The sequence below is a fragment of the Petaurus breviceps genome, unplaced genomic scaffold, assembly GCF_028583685.1.
Source record: "Petaurus breviceps papuanus isolate PSGF00001 unplaced genomic scaffold, PetGlider_PUasm1.0 178, whole genome shotgun sequence".
In the NCBI taxonomy this organism is placed as follows: domain Eukaryota; kingdom Metazoa; phylum Chordata; class Mammalia; order Diprotodontia; family Petauridae; genus Petaurus; species Petaurus breviceps.
Genome location: NW_027185777.1, coordinates 36,339,755 through 36,362,335, shown reverse-complemented (window position 1 = coordinate 36,362,335; position 22,581 = coordinate 36,339,755). Strand labels below are relative to the sequence as shown.

The 22,581-nt window shown below is 38.7% G+C and overlaps 1 protein-coding gene across 2 annotated transcripts in view; it reads right to left on the bottom strand.

Annotated features, from left to right (window-relative positions):
- The window catches only part of VIPR2 (vasoactive intestinal peptide receptor 2), a 151,154-nt gene that overhangs the window by 6,981 nt on the left and 121,592 nt on the right, over positions 1-22,581 (bottom strand). For both annotated transcript variants that reach the window (XM_069086068.1, XM_069086067.1), the window contains exons 7-12: positions 16,210-16,360; positions 14,001-14,061; positions 11,196-11,265; positions 9,148-9,239; positions 2,065-2,194; positions 1,940-1,981 (exon numbers count right to left, since the gene is read on the bottom strand). In XM_069086068.1, coding sequence (XP_068942169.1) covers positions 1,940-1,981; positions 2,065-2,194; positions 9,148-9,239; positions 11,196-11,265; positions 14,001-14,061; positions 16,210-16,360 — 546 coding nt within the window. The remainder of the gene's footprint in view (positions 1-1,939; positions 1,982-2,064; positions 2,195-9,147; positions 9,240-11,195; positions 11,266-14,000; positions 14,062-16,209; positions 16,361-22,581) is intronic.

Below are 22,581 nucleotides of genomic sequence, written 5' to 3'. Positions count from 1 at the left end.
CTGGGCAAGTCACTACACCCTGTTTGCCTTAGTTTCCTCATATGGAAAATGAACTGGAGAAGGAAATGGCAAATCCCTCCAGTATCTCTGCCAATAAAACCTCAGATAGGGTCACAAAAGAGTCAGACATGACTGCAACAACTGACCAACAATAAGAAGAATGTACTGGTGCTAGACCATTCATACAAAGGAAGATTAGATTAGATGATTAATTTACGTTTAAAATCTTTCAGTGAGATATAAAGCAATATTTTAGAAAGAAAACCTTATGTCTCTCATTTGTGTTTTCATGTAGGACAGGTCAATTTCCCTGTATCAGAGTGATAGTTGGGAGTAGGCTTTGAATGAATTAAGGGTCTGCACATTAGCCAAAGTGGGATTGGGGGATTGTTTCCTGTGTATAAGGTACTTAGCCCCATTTAGTTGGAAGGGCCCTCAAAGGTCCAGTCCCCTCATTTTAGAGATAAGGGTTTGGCTATTTTCTCAAGGTCATAGCTAACATTATAAAGAGCTTACTGTGTACCAGACTATGTATGCTAAATGCTTTACAATTATCTCATTTGAGCCTTAACAATAACCCTGGGAAGTAGTTGCCAGTATTTTCCTCATTTTGCAGATGAGGAAACTGAGGCAGAGGTTAAGTGACTTGCCCAGGGTCACACAGCCAGTAAGTGTCTGAAGCCAGATTTAAATTCAGGTCTTCCTGACTCCAGACCCAGCTCTCTATCCATTGCACCACCTAGCTTCCCCATAAGTAGCAGAATCTGAACCCAGGTCCTTTGACTCTAAATGCAACACTTTTTCAACTACATCATGTTGTTGAAAAAGTGTTGAATTTAGGGTAAGAAGACCCAGTTTTCAAATGCAAAATATATTGTCAGACAAAGAGGCTGACGGAAAACACATAAGACTTGCATCACAGATACAGTAGGAAATGTTAAGCGGTGCTAATGGAAAGAAATGAAGAGCCAGAGAAAATTTTAGATGGGGCAGTAGAGTGGTCAAAGCCAATGACTAGAAGTGCAGTGGGTGAGTAATCATCCTTAGGAGTCTGGGTGTGGGGATAGCCTGTGGATATGCAGGTGGTAAACAGGGCATCCACACTGGATCCTACTGTCTCTAACACCTTTGCTTGTTGAGAATACTGAATTCCTGCTTCCTCATGGTCCCTTTTGCATGTTAAATAGCTATGGGCTGATTTCCACTACTTCATCTGATTAAAGGATGGAGCAAGGTGACAGCAGCTGCAGTGAACTGAGGACAGATGCTTATTAAAAAGCATGCAGGCTTTAATTAATTTTCAGCTTGAAATTTCCTGTTGTTGTCATGGGCCTGACAACCTGGCATTTTGGACTCTTGAAAGTAGTAGGGGAGACTATTTTGGTAACAGCATTTTACAGTGACTGAAGGGGGAGGAGAGTGTGACTTTTGGGAGTAGAGGTGGTGGTGCTGGAGGAGGAAGAGGAGAAGGAGGAGGAGGAGGAGAAGAAGGAGAAGGAAGAGGAAGAGGAGGAAGAGGACGAGGAGGGAGGTGTGGGTTTCATGAATGTGATTTTGATGAAGATGACTCAGATGAGGGGAGAGTTATATGAAGTGCCAAGATGGCAGTTGCAGAGTAAGGAATATCTAACTTTACAAGTGGAATCTATTTTGAAATTCCCTCTCCCTTTCTCCTCAGATAGTCCATTCTTTGTTTGGAGAAGTGTGTATAGAGTCCAGTGTAGTATTTTTTGGCATCTTTTTTGATGATTTAATATTTATTTTTCTCCCAATTATATGCAAAAACAATTTTCAGTGTGGTACCCCTAATGAAAAAGCCAGACCCTTTTGATACTGATGGACATTTAGAGGTGACACATAATTGAGCAAACATTTTAGGACCCCAATTAAGAAAGCTAAATTTTTACCCATAAGCCTGAGAGAAAGGCAAAGGACTTACCTCACTGTTCAAAAAACAGTACAGAACTGCAACAACCAGGCCCTGCAAATAGGAAAAGGGCATCAGAGATTAGGAGGCTAAACACGAGAAATTGGACAAAAGGAAGTGTCTGCAGATAACAGTACCTGGAATGATCCGATACATAGTTCAAACAGTATTTGATATTTGCTGGAAATGCCAATAGGAAATACAGCAAAAATCATATAGTGAACTCCAAACAGAGGGATGAGCAGCAGGGTCGACTTGGCGAGTCTCCTACATCAGAAAAGAGAAGATGTTTAGCTCGCTGTCTCTGCAGGTTTCTTTTCTTTTCAACACATCCTGAATACAGGTTCCAAATCTGATATTCCCAAGGCACATTTACAGCTATGTAATTTCCTTGCTCTGGAAGCTGCAGTGTCTTTCTAGCACATTGAGAATAAAAATCAAAGCCCTTTTTTTGGGGGGGGTATTTACAGAAAGGGTCCTACCTACATTTCTAGACTGATTTTCACGCAGTCCACCCTCAAGCTCACCTATGGCTCCTGCCTTGAAGACCATGTACAGATGCACTGGGATGGTTCTAAAGTTTTCTTACCTCCTTTCCTTAGATTCTCTAACTCTTTTCCATGATCAGGTCAGTATCTACTTTCTTCAAGAAGCCTTAGATCATCTGCATAATGGTTAGTGTCTCACCTCCACGTTAACTTTTATGTATGTATTTTATGTATTTTAGAGTTCCTTATTTATATGGTTAGCATTTATATAGCCATTTAAGATTTACAAAGTGCTTCACAAATATTATTTCATTTTATACTCACAGCAACCCTGGGAAGTAGGAGCTATTATTATATCCATTTTACAGATGAGGAAACTGAGGCAAACATGTGACTTGCCCAAGGTCACACAGCTATAAGAGTTTGAGGCTAGATTTGAACTCAAGGTCTTCCTGACTACAAGCCCAGTGCTCTATGCACTATGCCACCTTATTGGGTTATATCTTGTCTATTTATACCCTTTCCTCCCTCTTCTCTTCCCTCTACAGAATATAAACTCCATAGGGGCAGGGACTATGTCATATTTCTCAATCTCCAGTGCTTAGCATAGGAATGGGATATAGAAAATGTTATATGGATTAAACAGACTGGAATAAATTGTGGCTTTTAGGGATGTGGCAGAGTTCAGTGGATAGAAATTGAGGTTTTCAAACTTGATTTGGTTTCTATGTGATTGGTGTTGAGAATGTTTAGAACTCTCTGGCCTCCTGTGTCTCATCTTGACAATGATAATACCTACCCTTTAATTAATATTATTGTATTTCCTGATGACATTCATGTGTGGATGTATATAAGAACCTCATGGAAAAGCATTAAAAGTCTTAGAAGAGGGCAGGCCAGGTAGCACAGCAAGTAAGAGCACTGGCCCCAGTGTTGGGATGACCTGGGGATTGAATCCGGGCTCAGACACTTAGCACCCAACCAGAAACACCTGGCCGGGTAACCTTGAGCAAGTTACTTAACCCCAATTGTTTAAAAAAAAAGTCTTAGAAGAAAAGGAGCTATTTAAGTTTAAAGACTTATTAATAATAGACCATGCTACTTTATTGGTGAATGACTTTATCAGCAATTCTCCATTTTTTTGTGTTTATGGTTCATGAACCAGAAGTGGAAGGATCTAAGAAACCATCAAGTCATACACTCTTAGTTCTGGAGGTGGGAGGTTTTTCAGATACTATGTAGTCATAGAATCATAAATTCAGAGCTGGAAGGGACCCCCGAGACCATTGAGTACTGCACCTTCACTTCATAGGTGAAGCCTAGGGAGGTTGAAGGACTTGCCCAATGTCACATAGGTAGTAAGCCTCAGAAATAGAACTTAAAGCTAGGTCTTTGGAATCTAGAGTTTTGGTATTCTTTCTACTCTACCATGCTGCTTTCCTATGCTTTGCCATGGTATCTAGAACTCTGAATAAATTGTAACCTCCTATAGAAGCAATGGGATTCAGTGGAAAGAATGGCGAAGGTGAAGATAAAGGGTTTCAGGTGAACTGTAGGAATGGTTCCAATGAACAAATCTGGACCTTAGATCTTCCTGTGTAAAATGAGGGAGTTGGACTATATGAGCCATAATGTTCTTTTCAGCTCTAAATCTATGATGTTATGATGTAAAGGGCAGAATTGTAATACAAGTGTAATCCCATTAGTGCTCTTTGTACCAAAACCTCTTCCAAATTCCAATAAGAGCTTTCTAAATATTAAAGCACTATGTAAATGTGAGCTATCGTTATCACCATCATCATTATTATTCCCGGCAGCCAGTCTATACAAAGAATACTTTATTGATCTAATTTAATGGAATTTTATATGGCAACAAACAATTCTGTATAGCAAATGCCTTTTCTGTTCATTGCCTATTAAAAAGTCACTTCTGACAGTAAAGAAAACCCTTTCACTTTGTGTTAATTTATGTTGCATTTTTTTGGTGGGGGAGGGAAGAGATGTGATTAAACTTGAGACAAGATGTACCCACTAAATTTCATATTTCTTTTGTCAAGCTGCATTCACAGAATGGCTGTGAGTTGCCCAGTGTCATATAGGGACTAAGCAATAGAACTGGGTTTTGAATCCAAATTCAGCAACAGGTTCAGTATTTACTAGCTGGATGACTGTTATGCAAACCAGTTAATCTGGTTAAGCCTCAGTTTCCTCAGCTACAAAATACAAATAATGACAAGGCTACTAGCTACTTCACATAGTTATTGTGAGGCAAGTACTCTGCTGACTAGAAATAACACAGAAATGTGAGTTGCTATTATTAGCATCACAATTTTGTTATAAAATAAAAGGCATCTTTCTCCTAAGATACCCATTGCCCTAGCTCATAGGATGGATCAAAAGAAAAGGTCAGTGGTGAAGCTGTGCAAGTTCCCAAAATTCAAATTTCAACTTTTTTTTTAGAGGAGGGAGGGTAGAGCAATCGGGGTTAAGTGACTTGCCCAAGGTCACATGGCCAGTTTTTGTGTTAAGTGACTGAGGTCAGATTTGAACTCAGATCCTCCTGATTCCAGGGCTGGTGCTCTATTCACTGCACCACCTAGCTGCCACCCCCCAATTTCAAATTAAAGGGCAACCAGGATGTCAACATTTATGTCTTCCCTGAAGCTCCAAAGCTATGTCTAGAAGTCCTGAGAACCCTATACTGGCCTGTGTCATTCTAACTTGATCATCTTGACTGTAAACCAATTTAAACTTAGCCCTTGCTTCATGGATGCCACATTCCATCCTTAGGTCTTACCTATCCACCGCTCCCCCCCAACTGCAATCATGAACATGTTTTCCAAAGGTACTATCTGCTCTGATAGTAGGTAGGGTAGAGTACAGTGACCTTTTTTCTATGCTTTACTCATTGAAATGGGCTCAGCATAGCCCGTTCAAAACCATGTCCTATGCATTTAGGAGGAGTTTGGAAAGTCAGGAATTTGAGTGTATATAAACAATTGTTTATCCTGAGACTATTTGTTGGCATTGTGGTAACCTGTGTAAAACTAAAATAAGCAATACATTGAATTTTCATGGTGTGTGTATGGGGGTCACTTGTGGTAGAATGAGTTGCAATTCTCTTCCAGTGCTAAGGGACAGCATCTCTTAAGAGCTCTAATTATTAGACGATGATCACTCTCCTTAGGGGGAAGAACCCTATATCCCATAGAACCCAAGAGCTACATTGGTCTAGTTCATTCAACACATAATGGCTAACTTATAGTGAGGAACACATTTAATCCGCTCAAGCCCTTTTTAGTAGATGGTATAATTTACTGTGGCTTATTGTTTTTGCCCCAGAGGGTAATGAATCACCCTCACAAAAAAGATTCAGTGATTTTATAAATTATGCTCACTCTTGGTAATCACGATTTTTCTGCATCCTCAGTCTGTTCCTTCCACTCTCTGAGTACCAGGAAGAAGTCAGGATTCACACATGGACACAAAATGTGCACCTTTTCTGTCCCTAAGTTCTACTATGTTGAGATGATCTAATCATACTGAAATGTATCTAATATCCTAAGTTCTATTTCTTTTTTTCATTCTCCAAGGCTGAGAGAATAAGCCACTGACTGATCATAGACTTTAGTGGGCTGTCTGGTAGAATAGAGAGCAGTTTTGTCAGCGGATCGCTCTTCCCTTTGTTAGTGAAAATGTGGTTGGGAGTATTCATAGGTCATCTCTCGTGAAGAGGTTATTTAGGGTTTTTGATAACTTTAGATGATAATTGGAAGGTTTGGAAAACATAAGACCAGTATGGTACCTTTTCGATTTAGAAGTCTCCACAAAGTCTTTCCCAATGCCTTCTGATGAATGCCATACCTTCCTCTTCTGAATTCTCACCGAAGGGGTGTAGTACAGGGAGAAATTGCTAGATTACAGGTCAGAGGATGCTTCTGCTATTCGATGCCCATGTGATCACATTATACCTTGCATTATAATTATTTGTCTTATATTCCCTACCAGACTATTTATATTTCTTACTAGCTCTTGGAAATGAGAGACCATGATTTATTTTTCTTTTCACACCCAGAGTTCCAGCACAATGACTCTCCTTGCTCATAATAAGTAAGCAATCTTATTCTGAAGCCCAGTTACTCATTAAGTACTCATTTTGGTAATGAATTCTTTATTTGTATATTAATTACTGTGTTCTGCTAAAGTTGCTTTGTGTGCATTTTTTTGTCTTCCTAACTGGGATCTAAGTTCTTTGAGAATCATGTTCTATGTCTGCTACTTCTTTGGTTAATTCAACAGAACATTCAGGAAATACCTATGTGGTTGACTTAACCTTGGGGACTGACAGCACAGAAGCCAAGGAACATTGTCTAACTTTTGCCAATAACTGGCCATATAATCTTGAGGAAATCCTTTCATTTCTCTCTATCTTAGTTTCTTTACTCAGTTGCTCCATTTGTAACATGAAAATGGGATGGCAATGGGTCTATAATTTCATTGCTAGTTGATTAGCACCTGACTCTGTAACCTGCCACCTGTCCCTGCCTTAGAGTTTCCCAGGGCACTGGGATAAAGTGACAGCCACATTCAGATAGCTGGTATGTGGCAGAGGTAGAATTTGAACCTGGACCCAGGTGTTACCTACTCCAAGTCCAGGTTTTTATTACTGTGTTATGTTACCTCCCAACATAAAGGGGATTAATTACTTACTCTTTGTCTATGTTAGAAGACTATGAGAATGCTTGGAGAAATGTATTTCTCCTTTTAGCAGAGTAAACTTTATTTTGAGCCAGTCCACCATATTTACAAGCACCAGCCCATGTGCCCAAGACTCAGAAGGAATGGAGCATTTTTCTTCTTTCTATTCTATCCATCCTATAAATATTTATTGAATATTTACTATGTAGAAGACAATACACACTGTGCTAAGTGTCGAAAAGGGAAATAAAATCCCTAATGGCATCCAAGATTCACAACAACCATGTGAGTTAAGCAGGGCAGGTGTTATTGGCATTTGACAAAGGAGAAAACCAGAGTTTAGAGAGCTTAGATAACTTGCTTGAGGCTATCCAGTTAGCAAGTGACAGAGCTGTGACTCACATAGCAATGAAGTGACTCCAAGGCATTATCCTTCCTATGATATCTGACTGTCTCTCCTGGCTGGGTTGCACACAAGTTCCAGACCTTACAGAATTTCTTCAGTAGAATGATTTTGGATAATTCTTTGCAAATCTGGCTTTATATCATTTTAGAGATTATCATAGCCTTCAGGATTTGGAGTTATGATTTCAAAATAAGATTTAGACCAAGAGTAAAAAATCCCTAAATATCTCACCACCGTTTTTTTTCCCTAAAATTACACTAGCTTGAGAAAATGGGAAAAAATCCAAGTTCAGTCTCTTAGAGAACTTTATCTGTTTTCTTCCTTGGAGTCAATTTTACCCCCATGGTTTGTTAGTCTCAGTCATACTCATTAGGAGCTATCTCTTTTTTCATTATCAATACCAAATAGTGACTCTTCTAGTGGGAGGATTCTACTTTCTGAATTTCAGACTATGACTTCTGGTGGCATTTTGTTTGGGGGCTGAAAATGAGGGGTTGAATGTAGCATTAAGGCAGCCTCGGGTATATAAGTCCAAAGAGATTTAGATATTGCTTGCTGTTACCAATCCCAGTGTTAATCAATTTAGAATGACTTCAGAATTTTATCTCCAATGCCGGCTTTCTGGTTCCCTCATGGCAGGTGCTTGGAAACCTGGAACTCTAATCTACGTGTGGTTTATCCCCTTTGTGGATTATCTATAGCCACTTAAAATGGTCATGAACACCAACTTCATGCTGTCATCTACCAGGTTTCTAGGCTGCTTCCCCCATCATCCTGCTTGTGTGTTCTCAAAGGCAAACATTTTACTTTAACTCAGATCAGAGGTTTGAATCATGAAATTGGAGGCCAAGAGACTTGTTAATCATTTGTCATATAGATGATGAATGACAGAGTTGGTACCAGAATATAAGTCTTGGCACCCAGTCTAGTACTTTCCTCTCATTATACCATATGACTGCCCCAGTATTTGAGGAAGTGATTCTTTTATCCCAAATAATATTTCACTTTTTGAAGTCAGATAGACATGATTTGTCTATTCTTTATTCTTTATATATGCTTCTGGATTTCCCATTTTTAATTGACTTGCTGAAAAGTCAAGGAGGGTTGCTGGGATTCAGATCACATCCAAATTATTAATTAGTACAATCATGTATATGTGTATGTATACCACCATGCATGTAGATATATTTACATATATGTGTATCTATGTACTCTCCTTCACAAGATATATACATATATAATGTGTATATGTGTGTATGTGTGTGTATGCATGCATGCAAAATCTTGTGAGCTCCCAGTTATTATGATGAGGTATCCTCCTTGTTCACTCCTTTCTTATGAAACCTGATAGAGGAATACTGAGTCTATTATTTATTTCTCTGAGCCTCAGTTTTCTCATCAATAAAATGTGGGGACTGGTACCTTCCATTGGTAAGATTCTGAACTGGTAGAATATTCCTATGACTTGGCAAAGTAAGCCTGCCCCTTGCTTCAAGTGAGATAGTCCCAATTTTTATGTTACAGAAGCTTGCTGTGAAAGGAGCTCCCCAGGGATCGTTTTTTTTGTGCTTGCATTTGTTCACATTATTTCAAAACACACACATATGCATATATGTATTTATACTCACTTGTACTGTGACTGATCATTGCCTCCGACATCTGGAGATCTTAACTTCTGCAGTAAAATTCTTATAATACTAATGAAAAGGATAAAATTCACCTGCCCCCAAAAAGAAAGATTTGTAAGTAATTTTGCTTCCTTGCTTCTCTTGCCTGAACAAAGAATCCTTCTGAAAGGTGGATCTCTTACTATTAGTGAAATTTCTCAATCCAATACCCCAAAGAAGTGTTTCTACTGAATCGCATAGGACTGGCTTCCTTCCTGTTTTGTCTATTTCTATGGTCTTGACCCACACAAGATTCTGAGAACTCTTTCCTCAGGGATGACACAATCATATTTAGAAAAATGATCTTAACTGATAAAGAAATACACAGTGAATACTGGTCCAAAGTATAGGGAGAACAGACAAAGCTCTCTATGTGGTAAGACTGAAGATGTGTAAAAAATCCTCTTTCTCAAAAACATCTTCCTCATTTGCCCTCCACAGAACATGACACTTCTACTATCAGTCAACTCTTTGGTGACTGGCCTGTGATGACTTCAGTTGAAAGGTAAAATGTATGATGTGGGGAGTAAAAGCAGAAGTTTTTCTTAGCACTGGGTAGGGATGAATTAATCCAGTGTGTTTGTTAGTCACCTAACAGGGTCCTAAAAGTATAGGATATGGGAAGGTGACTTTTAGCTTTATAAAGATTTCAAGAAAGATCTGCAGATCATAGCATGTTGCATTGGGAAAGGCAGACCAAAGTAGGGCAATGTTGGAGGGACTGAGCAACTGGGGCATTGTAAGGGTCCTGGAGGCTGAGTTGAGGGGAGTTTAGGAGTAACATTAAAATTGTCTCTCTGTGTGGTAGGGTGAGGGTTACTGAAAGTGGAAGTTAGGGAGGATCTCAAGAATGACTTCATTCTCAAGATTTTTACCACAATCCTCTCTCATTTAGCCATGACAGTACTGATCTTCAAATAAGGTGAAATATCAATGTTCTCACAAGAGTACCTTGGCTAGCAAGTAGGAAATAATCCATTGACAGCAGAGCCTTCACCATTTGGGAATGGTTTGCTCTTCAGTAAAATGAATGGGAGTGTGATACAACTATTATACCATATCATCTTCCACCCCTTCTCTCCATACTTCCAGATTTTACCTTTGCTTTCTGTGAAGGAAAACTGGGCAACTGCTGGTCTTAACTTCTACCTCCCTGGGAACTCCATGGGGATACTGGGCATGTCAGAGGTTTATGGAAGGTGTCAAAGAGAAGGGGAGAGGGTATATCTAAAATGGTAAAGGTGTAAAAGGACCTAGACTTTTCTTTTCAAGACTGGCTTTGCTTTTTAAACCACCCATCCAAGTCCTTGAAGATAGGGAGTGATGGTGGCAGAAGATGGGTACTGCCATGGAGACAGATATAACGAAAGAGTAAGTTGGGGGGCAAGTAAGATGTATTTAGGGGAGAGGGAGAGGACAAGGAATTGTGGGAAATTTAGAAAATTTCATTCTGCCTGTCTTGTGGTTGGCTTTTTGATTACTCATTATAAGAAAAGGACTGAATAAGTTGGAATCTTCACTCTCTTCCATTCTTTTTATGGAGCTATGCTACAAGATGAACTTCATCACTCAGCATGATTTACATTTGTAACAATGCTGTCGAACTGATTTTTTAATGTGAAGAACACACCAGTGGACATGCAATTAAAACCCAAATTAAAGCACATTAATTCAACTTGACTCAAATTCCCCCTGAGGTTTTCCCTCTTAGCTAAAAGAACACGCTTTCTTTCTTCCACCCTCTTATTTGCTCACAGATGAAGAATCCCTTCAGGCCTTCCCTAAACCACCCACTCAGACTTCTCTAATGGACAAACCATCACTTAAATAAGTCTAACCAGAGTTTTACAAGGAATGAGTTCAGATTGCCTGGGCAACAGTGAAACTTAGGTGAGTTGGCTTCCTCACCCTTCCTTGGGATTATGTTTAATAAAAGACTAATGGGTTTGTTGTCATCTTAAGCCTGTGAGTCAAGGGAGAATTTGTCTTTCTGTCCAGAGTTTACTTACGATAATAGAAATTAAAATTGGTATTCGTATCACCCACCAGGGAACATTATGTTCATTTGTATCCCAGCAGCTATGAGAGATTGAAAGAAATATTGAGAGATGGAGAGAGAGAATTAGTATTAATTTAATCTGACAAAGTATATAAACATCAGTGTGCTACACTTGGATCAGTTATGGTATTCACCAAAACAAGAGTTATTTTTCCTGGCTACTACTGTATGTACAACTTTATTCCTATAATTTTGGTTTTGCCTTGCAATCCTTTTTGAAAGACCTATTTTAGTCTATTTTACATAGCACAATTATCTCTTTGCCTGGAGACCCCAGAGCAAATAACTTATAAAGAGTCATATTATTTAGTTTGATTCTTCTGGGTGTGATACTTTGGTGGTGAGGGCTTTAGAGACAAGTGCACGCCAACAGAATTCATAGTAGTAAGTTCATAAGAGATCTTGCCATGGTTTGGGAATAGAACAAACCTGGGACTGTTAGTCCCAGACTGAAGTCTCCTAGTACCACATATGTGTAACATATATACATAGATATACACATACAGAATCTATTGGGTGTTTGGGATTTGGTCTTCTTTTGGACAGCTAAAGTGGGTAAAGCAGGGAATATATGGTTTGCGTTTTTAGTAAGACTAGCAAAGGTAGTCACAGACTATGTATGTGTGGTGTGAATGGGATTTGGTGGGGAGGTGTGTGTGTGTGTGTGTGTGTGTGTGTGTGTGTGTGTGTGTGTGTGTACATGGGGGAGAGGTTTGGGTGGGCAGGGATGATGCTGGTTCAAGGCCTAAGAGTGTCTGTGGACATACGATGAAACTTCTTACACTGATTGCATTTTATACTTGCTCTACCAACTCAAATGGTAGCTTCAAAATTCAGTTCTGCCTTGGGAGTACCTAGGCATAGTGCCGCATGATACAGCACAGGAAAATGAATATATTTTGAACCGGAACAAGGAATCTCTGTTGCATAGCTTTCCCATATTGTAAGAGACTTTAGGATGGGGACCTAATTAAAATTCTCTATAGCTTTTTTCTAGAACCATGTGACCAGTAATTGATGATGAGATGCCTGATTTTAAGAGGTTCAAATTACCATCATTCTTCCAAAGTGTTTTTTATTTTTATTACTGCTTTTTGATTTTATATGTTATCTTTGACTCCCTCCTCCATTCCAACAAGAGTCAGAGAAAAGAGTAAAACCTTTAAGCCACATAAACCAACAGATTGTGTCTGACATGTATTACATACCCATAGACCTCCACCTCTTCAAAGAATGGTGGATAATACACCAAAATTCTTTTTTTTTTCAATAGCAGAAAAACCTGATGTTACCAAGCTTCTTAGTCTGAGTAATGAATCAGTCTCTCATGGAAATACTACTCACCAATCAATCAGTTTTTATTATAATGCCTACTATGTGCCAAACACTGTGCTAAGTGCTAGAATATTCTCCTTTCCTTAACTCAAGTAAGGCAGGATAAAGCCCCAAGGAGAGCTCTTGCTGTCTAGGCAACATGGTATGTGAACTCTCCATTTAGAACACTTTCTTCTTAAGGAACAAATGCATAATTAGCCAGACTCCTTTCATGCAGCCTAATCATGCACCTATACTGCCCTCACTTTCATCAATTTTCTCAATGCAAATTTTGAATTAATTGTTCTCTGCTGCCCACAGGGCTAGATTTTGGCCCCCAGTAAAGACCGAATATTGACTCTGAGGCTTCAGTGTCAATCCCAGACTCAAATATAATCATATTCTTCCCCTTGAACTTGTCATTGTTCCTTACTTACACTGACTGTCCCCAAGCCTATCACCTTCATCTTTCCTTCTTAGGACATCTTGTTTCCTTTAGGACTCAGTCTAAGAGCCGCCTTCAATAAGAAGTCTTTCCTGATCCTCTAGTGACTAGTACCTTATCAGTTATCTTGTTTTGTTTATATAGCTACATATGAACATGCTGTTTCCCCCATAGAATGTAAGCTCTTTGAGGACAAGAACTATTTTACTTTTGTTCTGGGTTATGTACATGGTTTCAGAATGTTTTAAGACACAACTTTAAAACAGCTTAGGACCAAAATCCCATCGTCTTTTGCCAACAATCTTAAGCACAGTTTTGATGATCTATTTATAATAATTGGTGGGATGGTCTGGTTATTTTCTCTATTGTCACCTACTTGAGTTGGCGTCAAACCTCTAGGCTTGTCCTTGACTCAGCTCGAGTTTTACTTTAAAGACATCCTTCTGCAGTTTTGAATCTTACCTAGAATGGTTTGCATCTGCATCAGGCTCTCCATTGATTATATCCCAATCAGTAATTTCCCAGTAGCTACTAGCTCCCTTTTCTTTTTGAAAATTAATTCATTATTTATTTTTAAACATTTTAAGTTCCAGATTCTCTTCCTCCCTTCCAGCCTTCTCCCATCCTCTAAAAAGGCATACAATATGATGTCAATTATACATGTGAAATCAAGCAAAATATATTTCCATTTTAGCTGTATCATTAAAAAAAAGAGCAAGAAAATGATACATCAGTTTGCACTCAGAGTTCACCATTTGTCTCTCTGGATGTGGATAGACCTGTTATTTAACTTTTGACATTGTTATACCTTGTCCCTTCCCCAATTAAAAAAAAAACTGTAAGTTTCTTGAGAGAAGGGACTTAACCTTTTATTTCTTCATGTTGCCAAGAATGCCTGACTTGGTGCCTACTCCAAGACCAGGTATAGATTTGCTAGATGCTCAACTCATTTTGGTTGGTCTAATTTGATGATGAAATGAATGGGATGGTACTTACCCAATATCTTCTAAGAAGATTCTTGTCATAGTCCATATGACAATAAAGACTGTAGGAATTCCTGCAGAAAGACATTTCATTAATCACAACTCCCTGAAGGATTCAGAATGGTATTGAAATCTTAAGAATTTTTAAGTGTGATAAATCAAATATAAAGGACATTATATGTGTGGAGAGTGAGGTACACGAAAACCTCAATTAACCAGAATGTTGGTAAAAGAGTTTGTTCCACAGAACAAGGATTAGCAGAGACTCTCTTTTGTTACAGCTCATATTGCTGAAAATCTTTCTAAAATGTATCATTCCATATCCCTTCCTTAGCAAAGTGATCCCAAAGGCAGTAGAAACATGCAGAGTGAGCCTTAGAAGACTGCTGTGAGTGACTAGTGATGCATTGTCCATCAATAAGTGGCCTCAATAACATCATCCAGGAAATATATGACTTGAAAAGGGGGTGGCCCAGTTGGGAAGCAAGCCCAAGGGATGACAGATGAGTACTACAGCCTGTTACCTTGATACCCATGGAGTATCAGAACACCAAGACATGTGTTTCTAGTAGTTTGGGTGGATCTTCTGTGTAGGATTTATGAGAGGAAATAGACAGGAATCACATAGTTTGAGATCTCAGCAATAAGTTATCATCTATACCACTGGAAGGATTATCTATACCAGAGGTATCGAATTTGGTTCCCAGGGGGCAGCAAGCAGACAGAAAAAAGTCTGAACCAGATTTCAGTTAGCCTTTTAGAATGTGATTAGTGAGCTGTGTATGTGCTTTAGAAGGAGGAGAATAAGAGGAATATAAGACTTCTTTGGGAGTCTGGGTGGCTTTCCCTGTATGTGTGTCTACCTGAGTTCTCATTACCAAAAGGAATGTTTTTATTATTTCAAAATAAATCATTTTCTAACAAGAATCTCCTAATTTGTGGGTTTTTCCTACATTTTCTTTCTTTCTGACTAAACTGGCATGTCTATCCGTACTGCTGGTATGTCTCCTCTTCAAAAACAAAGACAAATGACATACAAATACTGCAGTACAAGCACACACCTTGGGGAAATTTTTGTATTGTGGGCTATTCCATAGACTGCCTGAAATGTCAGACATAGGGTATATGGAAGGGTCAAGAGTGCTGACTTTATCATAAGATTAATGCCATCTTCATCCTTAATACCTTTGGAGCCATTTTCTGATGTCTCTAATGCCTTTTTAAAGGTGGGACTCAGGCAGTCACTGTTTGTAGGAACTTTATATTAAAATTCAGTGTCTCTTTATATATCGTGCTTTCCTTGAATTCCAGTTAATTAGAGGTTTCTGTTAGTTGGGCTCTTAGCTCATTAAGATTTTATTTTGTAAGACCTCTGCCAGTTTATACATCCACAAGAAAGTAATCAGAGGCAGAAATAATGAGGTGAAATCAGATGGTTTTACTTCTTATTACAAGTTTAGATAAAAGGTTTGAAAGACAAACCTTCATTTCCCACTTGGCTGATCTGAATTTCGTGATCTCCAGAAACTCATCATTCCACAAGATGAAATCATATCTGAAACTCATACCTCCTCATGTCATTTCCTACCCTGACTTCATGACTTCATCATGCCCTACTTCAGATACCTTCCCCACTTCAATTTCTTTTATGTATTGTCTTCTCCCATTAGATTGTTAGCTTCGTGAGGGCAGGGACTGTCTTATACTTTTCTTTGTAACACTGGCAGTTAACACAGCACTGATACAACAGTAAGTGCTTAATACATATTGATTGGCTCTGGCTCTAATTCTTACAACATAAAGAAGAATGAAGAAAATAACCAGAAAAGAGAGTTTAAAATTATGAGATTATTGAAAAACAGTTTAAACAGTCTGTTAATTTCCATTATTGGTGTAATTTTGATCCCTAGTTTTCACAAATATTTGAATGTATGTTAAAAAATTCCTACAAATATCTACAAAGATGTAACTTTGAGATCCTGAAAGGCAAATTTTCATGGACTTTAAAAATGCTTTGCCATGGGGTTAAATCTGTCTGCTTTTGTTGGGTCAGATGAGGTATGAATTGTGAACTGAGATGGTAAAGGGGAAAGGAATATGTGGGAGCACAACCATAAATGAAAACTAGCTAAAGTGACATGGAAACTAATTTGTGTAATCTTTGAGGGAGGGATGCAGAGATTGGGTATGGGAAAGAACCAAAATTCTTATGAAATTCTTACCCCATCCAATCAGAAGATACATCAGGAAATGTCGGTTTGAGGAAAATATAACCATAAGGAGTGTGTGAAGGTAAAGCCCTTCCACCAGGAGCCAATAAAAATTTGCCATGATACAGTATTGGAAAAACACCAAGCTCAACTTGCAGCCAACCTGAAATAATACAAACAAAGAGTAAAGTCTGTTGAAAAGAAGAGGGAAAATGTGGTAACACTTGGCTAAAAATAGCTTATGGCAGACAGAGATGCCCTAGTACATATTATGTCCCTCTGTTTGGGTAGGGAACAAAGGACAAATTGGTGTGCTGTCTAGGGAAGGGAAGTGATTAATATAAAGTATCCAGGGCTGTTTATATAACTGTGAAAAAAGAATGTATGTTATGTTAAAGTAAGCCCCCATGTGTGTATCTGACACCCTGTGAGACTATTTATTTGGGCATATTAAACTCACTGTTAAGAGAAACATTTTTTAAAAGATAAATGTAAATAACTATCTCTAAGAATAGTAAACCCATAACTTTAAAGTCCACTGCTGGAAGGTTTAACTAAACAGTTAGGTTTTGTAGCACATCCTTCTAACTTCTCTTTCTTCCTCTCTTTGTCTTAGCCTCTCTTGTTCCTTGGTCTGTTTTCTTTCTTTTTTTTTTGATGGGCTTACTTATGCTTTGTCCTCCCCTTGTGACTCCTCCAGCATCAAATAAAAGCACTGAGGTATAATAAGGGATTATTCTTTCCCATATGGAAGATGACAGATTTCATTTATCTGAATGCGTAGTTTCTTAGAGGGGTCCATAGAAAAACCACTGACAATGGTATGGGCAGAGGAAATTGTTGAATAGGAATCATCTCTTAGTATGTACAGAATCAGAGAGGTATGGAAACTTTTAAGGCCATTTATAGGCATTAATTGGTGGTTGGACTGGTCTGATGAAAAATCAGAACCCAACAATGTTGGTAATTCTGTAGTTCTGGGAGATTGTTTCTTTTTATTAGACATAGGATGTATGTATGGAAAAGGAAAGGGGTTCACATTCAAAGGAGCTAATTTTGTTTCATGTTATCATCTCTGGTGAAGGGCTTTGGGGGCTAAAGCAGGAACTCCTAGCAAAAAAAAAAAAGCTTTCTAACATATTACCTACCAGCTTGCAGGTGCAGAATAAGGCATTCGTTGTTAGATATAAACCAAGCCAATGTGTTGGTTTACCTGATTTACCTATGCTTCTTTGTTAGAAAAGTGGACTGTAGTGGGGGAGGGAGGAATCATTGGAAAGTGACAATGGTGTTAAAAGAAGCACTAAGAAAATATTTTTTTAATGTAGTTTCTGGTTTTTCTGGATTTTTCCATGGATTTTAATCATTAATGTTAATTGTAAACTCTTAGATAATAAGGATTATAGTTTTAATGTTAGGAACTTCTGACAGGAGACAGGAAGGCCTAAAAAACCCAGAAAAAAAATTTGGAAGGAAATTTTTATTGCCTCCAAGATATTTTTAATTTTGTGGAAATTGCTTTTGAATATTTTTCTCTTTTTTTCTTCATTCTAAATATGCTAAATGAGGATTCTTCAAATAATATATGTTATGTATAATATAAAAATACTTGTTGAATTGAATTTATGAGCATGCTACTTGTGGTGTATGATTGATATATAATTGTCATATCAAATTCAACAAAATGCCTTTAGATCTGAAAAAGGGGCTCTTAAATATTGAATGTATTTCAATTCTCCCCAAAATATCCATGTATTGGTCCCTAAGGAATTCTCTCCCCACTGTGTTCTTCCACTTTAAGTTTCCGTATTTCTAGGAAAGTTTTCATTTTTGTTTAGATTAAAGAAAACCATGGAGCAGAGTCAAAAACAGCAGCATAGTCACAGTAGTCAAAAGGGTTCAAAGTGTTGGTTTTCCAACAAGAGTCTACTCCCTGGGTTCACCCTGGTTTCCATTCTTCTATGTCTGCTCTATTTTTTTTGACTGTGCTATTCTGCCTAAGCACCAGAACCATAGAGTGGCAGTAATTTTAGCCATGGAGTCTAATTCACAAAATGGAAAAAAAAATTCTTTCCAATTCTATCTCAGAAATTTAGATAATCAGATGATTGTGAGATCTTTTCAGGAGTTGACCTTGCTTAGTTGGCCTTGGCTAATTGGCCTTGCTCATGACCTCACAGCATATACCATTCCAGGTCCAAGGATTAGAATCACCCTCTCTTGGTTCTAATATATGTAACGGGTTTGGGACTTGAGAAAGTTCTCATAGATGCTGCATTTGATAGTCATCTGGCCCATGATGAAGATAAACTATTCACTTGTTTGTCATGGAAGCCCATTCCTCTCATAGATTTCTTGTCTTAGTATCCCTTCTTAGTCAAACTTACCTTGTACTGGCTGACATGACTGGTCCAACCCCAGGACACAGGCTTTTTTCTCAAGACTTCAATGGGTCTTTTCTAGCATTAACCAGGGAATTCATGGGTTGCCCAAAACACTCTACAAATTTGGCTCCTTTCAGGGCCATCCTAGGAGGCTACTAGTGTGCCTTTTCATACCTCTTGATCAATGAGGGCACCTAGCTGAAGGTAACATACTTAACACTGAACAGTATCTTAGGTTTCTGCTGTTTGGAAAGTCAGGCCAGCAACTAGATTTAGTTGTGCTGCCTTTGTCAGTTGACCTGTCTGCTAATAAATGTTTAACAGGAGTCTGGAAGTTTTCAGAGTTGAAAGGGGAACATTTCCATACTCTTGGCTACCTACTCTTCCCTGCCAACATCTTAAGAGAGAGTCCTTCACCACCTATTTTGGGACGCCTGCCTCATAAATTCTGTTTCACAGAATAGTATTGACTAAGCCTGTTTGGAAACATAAACCTCTAAGTAACTTTTCCTTTTTTCTTTCTTTCTTTGAATGTACCTTTTTATCCAAATTTTTAATTTTCCACTCTCTGGGGGAAAAATAGCAACAACGATAACAAAAATAATAGAAATTATATATATATATAATGTATAAATAATATAAATATAAATTCTGTTTCACAGAATAGTATTGATTAAGCCTGCTTGGAAACATACACCTCTAAGTGATTTTTCCTTTTTCCTTTCTTTCTTTGAATGTACCTTTTTACCCCAATTTTTTATTTTCCACTCTCTGGGGGAATAGCAGCAACAGCAATAACAAAAACTGAGAAATAGACCCACGTGAATCTTTTTTTCTTTATCCCTTTTTAAAATGTTCTCCCCCTCTCATTTTGGTATCTCTTCCTTCTTCCCTTTATTCCATTTTTATTTTTATCTTTAGGTGAATAGAGGGGAATAGGAACAGTGGCAATGACATGGCCAGAGAGGAGGCATCGCTGAAGAATTCTGGAGACACATCTACTTCTTTCCACTTTGCTCAATTTAAGTTGCAACTGGAGGAATGGATTATCAACGGGAAAGAACATGGTCATCTATCATTCTCTTCTTTCCCCAACTTCCCTCTAGGGAATCCTCTTAGGCATTATAGCCTTGCCATGCCCATCATCCCTGAGTATTTACCAAGGCTGCCCCCTAGATTGGTTGCTTAGCATTTGACCTATAAATGTACTCAAGTGATTCAATATCTGAGTTCTACCCTTTGGTTCCATTTACAGGAATGCTTGATGACCTCTTAGGTTTAACTGATTGGTCTGGTACTTCCTCATAAAACTGCCTGCAATGATTTAAAGGGAGCATGGAGGAAATGAGAAGGCCAGAGCAAAATCCTGCATCCCATAAGAAAAAAATAATTATGAATAGAGATGATTAGTGATAAGAATATGGTCTTATCTCCCTCTTTGTCTCAATTCTCAGGTCTTTTTTAGTGGAGGATGGAAGAGGCAACTACCCAGAAATTAAGAGCAACAATTCTGTCCACCTTCAAATGTTATCTTTTTTTTGGAGGGCAATTGGAGTTAAGTGACTTGCCCAAGGTCACTCGGCTAGTTTTGTGTTAAGTGTACAAGGCCAGAATTGAACTCAGGTCCTCCTGACTCCAGGGCTCTATTCACTGCACCACTAGCCACTCTTTCAATGTTATCTTTTCCTGGAGACAGTGGCCAAAGTGTTCTCTTTCCCATGGTTGGATTACAGGAGGGTGCCATTCATTAAACCAATTTGCACATACCTTCAGACAAATCATTCTTGACAACATAAGTCTCTGAAGGAAAAGCATGAAGGAACATAGTAGTTTTGTTCATAGGGCCAGATGGATATTTGTCCCAATTACTGCTAGAGAGGGCTGTTATCATAATGGAAAAATAAAACGTAATAATGTGAATACTAGGGTAAGGCTGTCTTTCAAGCCATTCATCAGGGAGCAGTTGTGCCAACTGACCAGTCTACTCCAGTGGAGTGTGGATTGGAGATCATGACATTCTCAGTTGTTTATGAACCAAACAGAAGATCTAAGGTTTATCATATCCCAGCAACAGCAAGCCTAACCCGACAAACTTCCCATCCTCAGAACAATACAAGAAAAATTCAACTGTGACTCAGAGGTCTTGGCCATACTGTAGAATGGCTATCAAAGAACCCCAAAATGATACCTAAAGCTCTGTATGAGCCAAGGGGAAGCAACACTGACAATGAAATATGTGGGAAATACATCCAATTTGGTGAAAGGATTTTTTCCCTTTGCACTGAAGCTATGAGGATCAAAGGATTTAGTGTTGGAAGGGATCATGGAGATCACCTATGCTGCATCTTAGCATAATAAAACCACTTGGATACTTTATGTCATTATACCTGGAATATGCTTTTTATATAAAATTTTAATTTTATTTTTGCAATTAATAAACATTTTAAGAAATCTCCATTCATCTCCCCCTCTCCCATGGGAGTTTATGTTATAGTGTAAGCTATTCTCATTTGCTAAATGATACTATTTCTGGTTTCTGGCAAAAGATGGTTATTCCTTGATGATTCTCCCCCTCCCCCCCCGCCCAAGGAGTCAGAAGATTCAGAAAAATGGAAATTGCTTTCTTTGTGCTAGAATTCCCCACTTGAGGCTGTTACTGATCCCTTTCCTAATATGTCCTACTTCTACCAAGTGCCACGCATTGATTATTAATAATAATGAAAATAAAAAATAGAATATAGAACTTTAAGGTTTGGCAGAGTGCTTCACATATATTATCTCTTTGGATCCTCCCTATGACACTGAGGTAGGTCTTATTGTTATCCCCATTTTGCTGATGAGAAAACTGAGACTGAGGGAGGTTCAATAACTCACCCAGGTCACAACTAATGAGTATCTAGGGCAGGATTTGCGCTCAGGTTTTCCTTACTCCAAATCTAGCACCCTTTCCACTATGCCAACTTGTATCACGGGTTAGACTAGCTTCACTGGGACTGGTCACATCTGAATCATTGAAAAGTCTTGAAATAAGTGCAAGAAATTGCTTCATTGATCAGATGCTATTGCATTGGCTCCTATTCCTTCTCATTGACAAGTACTTTGACTCCTCAGCCCCCCCAACCACTTGTCTTGGACCATGGGATTCTTTCAGGTATGATCCTATCCTGTGTCTTTTCAGACATTCTTCTACGTTTTTGTCTTTTGTGGTAATGATGCCTAACTTGGCCTATCCTTCCATATCTACGTGTTTGCCTGCTGACTGTTTATTCTCTCTGTCATTGGCCTATGGTAAGGTCCTTGGCTCCTTATTCTGGCCACTGGTGCTCAGTTATCTGTGTTGTAGCACCATGATACTCTACAATGATGAGAAGTCAAAATGGAGAGAAAGGAACAACTTTCATAATGATGCCGGTGATGTAAAAGAAAATGCTGCTGAAAGACACCAGAGCTCTCATCAGTGCAAGACAGCTCTTTATTTCAGAGCATTGCCTTCCTCCTCCTCCTCTTCTTCTTTTTCTTATTCTCCTTCTCCTTCTTCTTCTTCTCCCGCTCCCGCTTCCTCCTCCTCCTCCTCTTCTTCCTCTTCCTTCTCCTCTTCTTCCTCTTCCTCCTCCTCTTCTTCCTCTTCCTCCTCCTCCTCCTCTTCCTCCTCCTCTTCCTCCTCCTTCTCCTCTTCCTGCTCTTCCTCCTCCTCCTTTTCTTCTTCTTCCTCTTCCTCCTCCTCCCCCTCCTCTTCTTCTTCTTCTTCTTTGCTTTTTTGAGGGCATTCGGGGTTAAATGACTTGCCCAAAGTCACATGACTAGTTTTTGTGTTAAGGGTCTGAGGCCAGATTTGAACTCAGGTCCTCCTGACTCTGGGGCTGGTGCTCTATTCACTGTGGTGCCACCTAGCTGTGCTTCTTTGTTATATGGAAGTGCTCTAGGACAGGGAGAGGTCATTAGAAAGTGACAGTGATGTAAAGAAAAGCTTCAGTAAAAATTATATTTGTTTTTAAATGGA